The following is a 10,779-nucleotide window of genomic DNA, read 5'->3' on the forward strand; positions in this document are numbered from 1 at the left end:
AGATCAAATTGAGGTTCAAGTCCTAATTGAATTAAATCAAATTTAATTTGATTAGACTTGATCTAATTAAGTTTAATTAGGTATTTAGATTTCAGATTTGAGTCCTAATTAGATTAATATTAAGTCTGGCTCAAATTCAGCTCGAATCAGATTCGAATTGGATTCGAATTGAATCCGAAATGAACCAAATTGGATTAGATGCTAGAGTCCTAGATTTATTGAGACTCTTTCTCTCCTTTCACATCAGAAAGGAGGGGTGCACATGGGGATGTTCGTCCCCTTCTTTGGCGTGCATAATTGAGAGAGAGGGCCCTCTTCCCTAATCTTCTCGCTCCTTCAAATAAGGCTTTATCCTTATCTAGATTTGAATTTGATTCAAAGATAAGAATAATCTTATCTGGGGTAGTTAGAGATTGTTGGACACCTCTATTTAGCAGACGTGGAAGAGAGAAGGAATGAGATTTTTCTACGTAGATTTTTTCCTATGCAGAAATAATTTTCTAGCATGCTCCATTTGCTTCTGTGGCTCACCTTTCTGGCGCCCACCTCCCGATGTGCCAAGAGAGAGAAAAAAGTGAGAAAGACAGAAGGTGTTCTCTCATCTCAAAATTCTCCCTTCATTCCTCCTATCCTGCGCGAAAGGTATTCGCGTACAACTTTTCTCGTTGGATCTTCTTCTTCCGATCTTGTGAAGAGTTGAAGAAGAAGATTAGATCCAAATCAAAGGAGCGAGATCTGAAAGAGAGCTAGCACCTTGATGATCTCGGATGCTTCTGATCTACATCAGCTTCGTGTGGATATCCAATAACCTCATGTGGATACTTGTAGAGGCCGAACGTGTGTGTGGCTTCATCAGAACCTGCAGACATCTTTAGATCCAGATCTCGAAGAAGAAAAGTAGTGCTACAGATAGGTGATTCGATCACCAATTTATTTTTATTGAAATCAGATGCGTGCTTATCTTATTTTCATCATATGTACTAGATCGGTAGATGTTTAGATTAGATCTATACATGCGTAAATTAAAAATATTTTAATCTAATCTTTCGCTACCTGTTTCAAAAAGTATTTTGAAATCTGTATGCATAAAACACCTAAACCTAACAATTTGATCCCTGTAGTTACAGGCTTGTTGCTAGGATTACAATTAGGGAAAGCTTTTTTGTTGTTTTTTTTTTGTACTTCAATTGAATTTAAATATGTATACCTCCGTCAAAGAATCCTCAGAGAAGTCTTTGGTGGAGCCTTCTGGGCTATTCCTTTTTCTTGCTTTTCAAAATGTTTATATAGAACAATGTATCTCGTTTGCATTTCTTGATAGAAGAGAACCCGCGGCGCTGGTACTCTCACCGGTGAGAAACCAAAGAGGCGAGGTCGGAGGAGGTGAGAGAGAGGCAGCCAAGTGAAAAATGTGGGGCTAGATAGAGAGAAAAATAAATATCGGTCTGTGTGGGCGCCACCTTTTGTCACCATACCTGTTCATTCTTTGTGTTGATCCTTTGACCAGGATATCCAGAAGTCAGTTGGTGGTTTCCAAGTGTTTATTGTTTGTTGATGATTGTCTATTGATTGCTAAAGCTATTCTGACCAATATCTTAGAGATATAGATATCAATTGAGGATTATCGCTTGATGTCCGTTCAACGTGTAAACATTCACAAATCCACTATCAAATTTAGCTCTAAGGTTGATCTCCACGTCAAGCATCAGATTCAAGTATTCTATGGTGTTGAAGAATGTGATGGGGCCTAGCAGTATTTGTGGGTACCTATAATGAGTAGCCAGCCTCAAGTTTACAAATGAGGCCCATTGATTTATAGGGTCCTGGATCGCTTGGAGGGGTGGCAATGGGACTCCTTATTGACAATGGCTAGAATTGTTCCAATAAGAACAATGTTGAATGCCGTGCCAACATATATTATGTTCTATACTTTATTACCTAGAGGAGTTATTAACAAAGTTGAATAGATGAAACGAAACTTTCTATGAGACTCCATGGATCAGTCTCAAAGGATTCACCTCTTGGCTTGGGAGGCAATATATCAACTTGTTTAGTTTGGTAGTCTTGGTATTCATCCGTTATCTTCTAGGAAGATGCCTTGATGATGAGATATGTCATAAACTAATTTTAGAATCTTAGAATTTTTGGAGTATGTTGATGAAAGTCGAGTATGGAGCAGGTGATCTGACCATCATAAGTAACAAAAAATGCAATTGCACTTTTACTTGGAAGTCAATATTACTAGCTAATGATCGGGGATACAAGATTTTCATGTCCTATAAAATTTTAATATCTATAAATAATAATTTTTTCGAGCAAAAGCTTCACAAGTGAGGATTACTTTTTCAAATTCAATACTTCCTTTAATTATCAATGAATATGCTTCTTTTATATTTGTGTTTTACGAAAAATCAAAACTTTAATAGCCATCTAGGAATAGAAATTTGAAAAGGTTGGTAAAGTTAGACCATAATACATTGGTTTAGGCTCCACACTTGCTGAGATTATATATAAGGAGTCCCTCGAGTAAGAAGTTGGGAAGCCAAATTGTAAGCAAAACTTTCGGAGGTCATAATTTGGTCATTAGACATCCTACTTTGATGAATTTTTTTTAAAAATTGAATAACTTTTTAAGATCTACGATATAAATACTATTTCATAAAGAGATGGCACCCAGCAATTAGGTCAAAATTTATTTGTGTGGATCTTGAAATGGACTGATCAATTGAATTTTTTTTTTTGGATAAGATTTTTTTCAAGTATAGTTTTCCATCTGAAAAGAATCTGATAGAACGATAGAAGATAGAGTTGATGTAGAAGTCGAGTTTTACCTTCCGAAAAATTTTAGCTATTTCAAAATTATTTCTACTAGACACATTTATTTTAAGTAAAAGAGTTCTATTAAAATTAGAAGAGAATAATACGACTCAATTTATTATAAATAGGATATATATTTTATTTTTAATTATAAAGAAAAAATAAATTAAAGAGAGATAAGAGATTTAGAGCCTTACTTTCAAAAGCTTTTCCTTTTTTTTTTTTTATTTTTTTTTAATTTTTTTTATGAGATTCGAGTGGAACCAATGGAAGAAAATCTTTCCCCTCCCCATCGTATCAATAGCTGATTGAATAAAAAAAAATTATTAATAATTCTATATATACTATAGATATAGGTGGATACGGCCAAACATGTCCCTAAAACCACGGCACCTTGCCTTTACGTTAGTTGATTGACTAATCATATAATATAGGTGGAGGCAGGTGTGGAAGGGAAGACGGTCTCTTCTTGGAGGGCACAATATATACGTATATAGAGTTCAAGATCGACGGTAAGAGAGAGCGTAAGAAGTGAACAGCATCAAAAGAAGCAACGTAAAACCCCAAATGCTCTCCCTTCTCGCCTCCTCCTCTCCATTCTCGCCGCCGCTTCCACCAGCACTCGAGAATCTACCATCGTATTCGTCGGACTCCAACCACCACCACCACTCCTCCACCAGCCTCCTCAGCATCGTTGCCATCCTCGTCTTCGTCTTCGTCGCCTCCGCGTCCATCCACCTCCTCCTCCGCTTCCTCTCCCGCTCCTCGTCCTCGTCCTCCTCCTCCTCCTCCTCATCATCATCATCATCACCGTCCGATCAAGATTGTAGCGGCTTGATTGCCTCCCTCCCACCCTTCTCCCTCGCTGCCGGCACCCCCGAGTCCTCCCCGGACTGCGCCGTCTGCCTCTCCCGCCTCCGCCCCGACGACGATCTCCGCCTCCTCCCTGCCTGCCACCATGCGTTCCACTCCCCCTGCATTGCCGCCTGGCTCTGCTCCAACCCCTCCTGCCCTCTCTGCCGCTCCGCCATCCTTCTTCCCCCTCCCCCTCCCCTGCCGCCACCATCCGCCACCTCCGCAACCCTCCTCCACCGCGACGACCACCCTGCGCCCGCACCCCCGCTTCCCGCGCGTCCATCTTCTTTGGGCCCATCCGTCGACCAACTGGAGGCCGCTAAGATGGCGGAGGCGGAAGGGCCTGCCAGTGGAGTTGCGAGGGGGTGGTTGACGGAGTACGTGGACCGGCTAGCATCGTCGGCGTCGTCATCCTTCTCGTCGATGGGGAGCCACCGATTCGGCGGTGGCGGGGATGGTTGGGATCTTGGGGGGGACGCGGGAACAAGCGGCGGGGACGGCCGCTCCGCCTCCTACCGGTGGTCGACAGGGGCATGTTCGTAAATATATTGACCCTCAGCGCTAGATGTTATGGACCAACAATTTTGTTTCATTTTGTAATCCCCGGGTACCATATTGCTCCGATTAGAGGAGGTGACAGAAAGGGCAAGGATTTATTATAATTTACCGCATATGCCCTTGCTCTTAGACCTAGGGCAGCAAACTCGATGCCATTTTGTTCGTTGGCATTCGTCCATCGAAATGCCGGGATTCTGGGGAGCTTGCACTACGAAGCCGTAAACCGATAGTTTTGGATGTTTCTTCTTTTAATTTCTTTGTTTATTTTGGAGGAGTGGGCAGACATCAAATTCTGCTGCTAATTAAAATTTATAATCCACTGTCCAGAGCCAAGCTACCCTATCGAAGTATAAATCTGTGACCTCTCGTTTCTAAATTAACTCTCCTGTTGTGCGAATTGCTTGATTAGTAGCAGTGAAAGAGAAACAGTAGAGAAATCATTCATGCAGTTTTAATCATTGAAATGCAAAAACTAAAGCATCACCTTACTAGAAATTGATAAACAACTCTCCATTAGTTATCGAAGAAATTATATTTATGATATCTAAACTAAGTCAGATTTTTTTAAATGATCCCTAAACTATAAAAGGTTAAAGTTTAGTACTCAAACTATTTGAATCGGTTTAATATTGCCTTCAAACATAATTCCGACAGCTTTCTCTTACTGAAAATCTAATGTAGCAACTATTGGTTCTTATGTAGTACTTATGTGAAATTAAATTTAAAAAAAAATTATTGATGTGGCAAAATAATGATTCTTTCTTCTTTCCCAATTGTTTTTTTTTTCTTTTTGTTTTTTGATTACTTTGGATCTCTCTTCTTTGAAGAGGATGGAGCCATGGAGGAAAGGGGTTTGTAATGAAAGGAGAAGATGATGAAACCAATGCTAGCTCGGTGGAAGGCATTGGGAGAAGATGATGGGAGATGAGTAGAGGAGACAAATCAAGCAAAGGAGGAGGATGGGATCATGAAGGGAAGGAGATTTTTCTTCTTTTTCTTTTTTTCATTAAAATTTTGGAGATGAAAAAAAGAGAGATCGAAGATGAGAAATTTGAGGAGGAAGTAGGTAGGGAGAGTTCAATGAGATGGAGTGGTGAGAAATAAAGAAGAAAGGGTTGAGGGGGCAACAGTCATGGATAGATGGAGCGGTGGGGAAGGGGGGCCAATGGCCATGGAGGGAAGAGGGCTTTCTCTTTTTCTTTTTTTTTTTTGCCATTAGGATTTTGGGATGAGAAGAAGATCAGTGGGGAAGAAGATGAAATTAGGGATTTAGCCATATCATCAGTATTTTTCAAAATTTTTTAAGTGATGTCAGCTCTGATTTTAGCCATGCAAGCAAAACTTACTCTACGTAAGCATTAGAATTTGCCACATCGGATTTCTGGTGAAAGAAAATGGTTAAAATCGCATTTGAGGATAACATCAAATCGGCTCTAGTTCGAGAATTAAATCTTAGCTTTTTATAGTTAATAGATCTTTTAAGAAAATCCGACTTAGTTCAGAGATCGGAAACATAATTTATCCTTAGTTACCAATTTATAAAGTTAATTGAATTAATTTAGGTGGCCTTCCACCTGCAGCTATACTGCTTACGGAGGCCATTGGCATGCCTATATCTAGTCCTACCAGAGCAAAGCTAACATTTTCAAATAGATTGATTAATATACTCCCATGCTTCGCGCAAGTGTCCTGCGGAATTTTCGTTAGCTGCAGACATGTCTATTTCTGCTGTAAGAGACTTAGCTTATGGTCTTGGGAGCAAATGTTACCTGGTTCGCTCTAGTTCAGCTGCCACCTTTCGTGGATATATAGTGTCGGCCTGGGTTGGATAGAAAGCAGAGCAAATTGGTAACCTACCAATGGCAGCAGGTAGACTTCTTTTAAAGAATGGATGCTTGGTTAAGGATGCAGCTTGGAATAGCGTGGAATGCCTGCTAGTTTATTATTTATGAGACTGAAATGAAGAAACTTGGCTCTTGGATGAGTTTTGAGTACTACATAAAATAATGGACAGGAACCTCGAGGCAGAAAAGGACCACCGTTGAACCATCATGTTTCATGGCGATTGATGGTAGACTTGTGTCTGCAACAAAACACTTTTTGAGCTTCCCATGTACGCAACTCAAGGACCATCACCAAGTTTCATATTCTGAAGCCTCCTGAGAAATTATTTTGAAATTATGTCCTCTAAGATCACACGGTGGTGTACCCCGTCAATCACATATGCTTATTGTTATGCTTTAATTATTGAAATAAATGCTTGATAAATAGTACCTATAATAATTAATAAGTTTTGATGATTGGTATGATGTACAACCATGTACGTAGTGTAGGATATAATTTTTCTCATATGCATAGCTCATATAGAAGAAATAGTCATTGTAATTTGCCACAAATCCGACGTTGACAATCAGCTTGTTCATCTATATTTGATTCCATGATAATTTAAGATAATATATTTATATATTATATTATATTATCTTTTTCTTTATAATTTGAAGTATCTCGTTACAAGTGTAAGAAATTATAACCAGTCATGATCAAAGAACTACCGATGTAGATATCGATAGAGGTAAAAGATAGTGAGGTTAATTAGTAAGAAAATTTGTTGGCTGGTTATTAGCAAAATATCTATTCAAACCCTCCCGATAACTATTTTATTCTAGTTAAAATAGAATAAATACAAAAGTATCTTTATATTTTTTAAAAACTTTCAAAGTATCCCTTGACATATCTTAGAATCAATCTCTATATATAAGGCAAACTGACTAATAAAAGCTCACCACCTAGCTATGGTCTAACCTCTAAAGCTTGCCATATGGCCGACACAAAAAGTGCACGAAGAATCCTCTACATTTCAAGTTTTCCCTCCAGTTGGTAATAAGTCAGTCGTGATCGTTAGTTATTTTCCAAACACATGATATCGAGCAAATCCCTATAATTGAGAAGTGCAAGCATGATTCACGGGTGAGATATGTGGTTTGTTATTTTGTTGATCAGCATACATACCCAAACTATTTATTAGAGGGTTTTGGCCCTCGTTTATACAGTGCCTTCCAAGATCTCTTCAAATAAATTACCTTTTGACTCTCTTCTGTTACATCTCTCTGCTTCTCTTAGACCTTTTCCGACTTCCTGAGAGTTGTGTTTGATTTAGTTATTGGAGGGTCTCTCATTGGATACACTTTGATAGATGGATTTTTTTGATTTTTGCTATTGCAAGTCGAAGCCAATATTAGACCACTAGTAGGAGCCATTCCTCTACCATCTAATGCCAACTCATAGGCGCTTGCACCAGGATCATTGCCAATCTAGCACAACCGCCATTGAACCATTGTGCAAAGGTGTGCAACGATCCATCTGATCTTTCCAATCTAGGTGATAGACAAGCCAACATCTCTAGCCACCTCATTAACTTGGCACTTAGGTTGGGCTAGTTTCTATTGGCAACACCCCTCATTGAAAACATTGAAGTGTGATCTCCATTTAGCATATAAACCATAAAAAATTTGATCAAGCAAATATCCATGACTGCTTATTCAATCCAATCTATCTCTTTCAACTATTAAGTATTCGTTAGCTCCCATCTTTCCCTTTTATACCTGCAAATAGACCATGACCTAAATTCCTAACCAATTCATCCATCCCAACGTGAACCCCTCGGCCATCTTTTTACTTCTGGTCATCCATCCTTCTCATTGCTTTATGTCTCCTCTTTTGTCATCTTCCCCTGCCACTAGATTCTTTTATATATATATATATATGAAATGCGGAGGAAGTGAGAAACTTCCCCAAAATTTATCGAGACAAAGATTGCAAGATATTTCATGTACTCCCCTACCACTTGATTGGATTCTATTAATTAAGGATAAAAAATGTTATTCTAAATTATTTTTTATTATCTTATTGATTATAGTTTTAGGGGATGCTTGATTAAAGAGAGTGAGGATCTAGAATTGGAATCGGAATAGGAATAGATGACTATCATTCCAACTATTTGGTTGGGAGGAGTCCCATTATGATTCCAATTTTGGGGTGGAATAGAAATGACCAAATCTATATAAAACTTAATCTCTACTCTCTTTTATGGATTCAAATTTTCATTTCAATTTTGATTCTGATTCCGATTCCAATCACGAACCTAGCGCTTCAGGGCATTTGGCCATTCCGATTCTGATTCCAAGCTATTCCGACTTCCATTCCGATTTCGATTCCGATCGCAAACCAAGCACTCCCTTAATTTTTATTTTTTATTTTTATATTTTCAATGTCTTTTATCTTATTGCCTTTTCTACCTATAATATTTTTTTCATAATTTTACTTCTTTTGTATATATATTTTTGTGTACTTTTGATAAATTATTCGCATTTAGGAACAATTGCTATGCATGAAGAGTGATCTTTCTATCTATTTCATCTACCTGTAGTTATCATGATTACAAATCTTTGTGTATAGGAATGTTTTTTCACTTTACTTCATTGTGATGACGTACATGCATCGAGTAAGTTAGGACATGATAGAGTAGAAACCTAAGTTGATCTTAGGATCCCATGCTTATCCATTGTCTTTGATCTTATCTTTAAATCTCTTATGAGTCCTCATCAAACTTGTCTGAATCTAATTGAAAAAGTAAATCAGACCCTTCATACATGGATTGGTTCATGTGAGTTGGCATAAGTATTATTGACTGGTCTTGTGGATCGAGGCTGGACCAACCCTGGATCAAGGTTTTTAGTGCAGCTAGCACTTGGGCGAACCCTAAGTGGTCAACCATAGCTAAGAACCCTACGATAGCCAGCAAAATATCTAGGGCTTTCTAGATTGCACCACATGCTAAGGCAGAAATTATTGGTTAGAATGATTCTACTATGAGTACTTGGGCCATCCAATAACAAGCCAACACATTATCTATTAGTGAAAAAATTTACACTATTATCTAAGTTTGGTTAAAAATTTTAAATACAAAAAAGTTTCACTATTAATTATGTTTAGCCAGCTAACAACTTTTACTATTTTGAATGGATGTTATTGAAAATAAGGCTTCACTGACGGACAATTCCATCAGAAAAATCCATAAAATATATCAGAAAATATGTTTCTGATGGATTCTCATCTATCAAAAAAATCATGTCAATAATTTTTTTTTCTGACAGATCATATCCATTCGAAATTTTTTTTGATAGATTTGTAATAGATAATCTGTTAGAAATACACTTTCTATATTTCCCAATGAATATTATTTTTCCATCAAAAAATATAATTATAATAAGATTTTTTGATAGAGACTCCATCCAAAATTTTTTGGACAAATTATTCATCAAAAATTTTTTTATGACTTATGATCGCTATCGTAGGCAGTCAAAAATAAAAGTCAACTCAAACTATATAGATAGAGTGAGTCTAAATCGTATCCTTGGAGACCTAGGATAATTGTTTCATGAAGAAGTAATAAAAGAAAATTGATTATAAAAAAATTTAAAAATAAAACAGCAAGAATTAAATTATAAGTATAAAATAATTTATGAATAAAAGTAAGTCAGAGAGATAATCCAAAAATTTTGAATCCACCATGCAAGACAGATTTTAGTTTCTTTTTTTTTTTATATTGTAATATTAGTATTTGTGATTAGGATATTAGTATAGTTTATCTCGGAGAGATACAAATCGTATCCATAGATCACGACTCGTCTGTTTAGAGTATAAACTATCTAAATCTAATTATAAGGTATAATATTTAATCTAACATACGACGATCTATCTCTTCTAGGCACGTACTATATTCGGAGATTACGGCACGTCCGTAGAGAGTATAGACCGTGCAGGCTAAATCAATACCTTCGAAAAATAAAAAGATATAAAATAAAAATATAATTTTATTGCATAAAAATTAAATATAAAAAAAATAAAAATTTATTTATAAGTTTCATCGTCTTTCTAAGTTGGAGGAGTCTAGCCACATATAGAGATCTTCAGCTCTTCCTCCATATTCTCCTCTTTCTCCCAAAGCCTAAGACAAAAATTAGAAAGAAAAGAATAAAAGTTGCTGCTGCTGTGGGCCCCTTTGTTCTGCTCTGTTGTTCACTTTCCTTGCTCTCTATTCTCTGTTTTGTAGTCCCCTCTTTTTATAGAGTAAATTTTGACTGAAACTGACTAAAATTGGGCTTTCAATCATGTCAAACTCTTCAACCCACGCCCACCATCTGATCAGCATTAAACGTCCCAGATTAGCTATTATCAACACCTTTATCAAGTCGGCTGAAATTTTGGCTGTTGGATCTTTCATCAGATTGAATGAGAACCGTCAGATCATGCAAAAGACTTCTTTTCTCAGCCGACAACTACTCCCGTCCGTCCAATCAAGCCTAGGATCGTTCATAGCCGTCAGATCGTGCAAAATCTAGCCCACTCTGCTTATGCGCCACGATAAAAGATTAGGAAAACTGTGCTTGTGTGCCGCGCATGGACCGGGCGTTCTTCGATCTATGAACCGTGCGGTAGACCGCGCCCTATTTCCGTGAGCCACCCATGGACCGAGCAACTGGTCCATGG

The 10,779-nt window shown here is 37.6% G+C and overlaps 1 protein-coding gene across 1 annotated transcript; it reads left to right on the plus strand.

The window, feature by feature from the left end:
- The first annotated feature begins 3,346 nt into the window (after nucleotides 1–3,346).
- Nucleotides 3,347–4,710, plus strand: LOC105034136 (uncharacterized). The gene has a single exon (XM_010909186.2). It carries the CDS (start codon nucleotides 3,385–3,387, stop codon nucleotides 4,213–4,215), a length of 831 nt encoding a protein of 276 aa, XP_010907488.1. The 5' UTR covers nucleotides 3,347–3,384; the 3' UTR covers nucleotides 4,216–4,710.
- The last annotated feature ends 6,069 nt before the right edge of the window (nucleotides 4,711–10,779 follow it).

The sequence above is a fragment of the Elaeis guineensis genome, chromosome 12 (assembly GCF_000442705.2).
Source record: "Elaeis guineensis isolate ETL-2024a chromosome 12, EG11, whole genome shotgun sequence".
Taxonomy (NCBI): Eukaryota; Viridiplantae; Streptophyta; class Magnoliopsida; order Arecales; family Arecaceae; genus Elaeis; species Elaeis guineensis.

What these genes read in the sequence shown, in the direction of transcription:
- LOC105034136 (XM_010909186.2), top strand. Translation starts at nt 3,385, where the DNA reads ATGCTCTCCCTTCTCGCCTCCTCCTCTCCATTCTCGCCGCCGCTTCCA.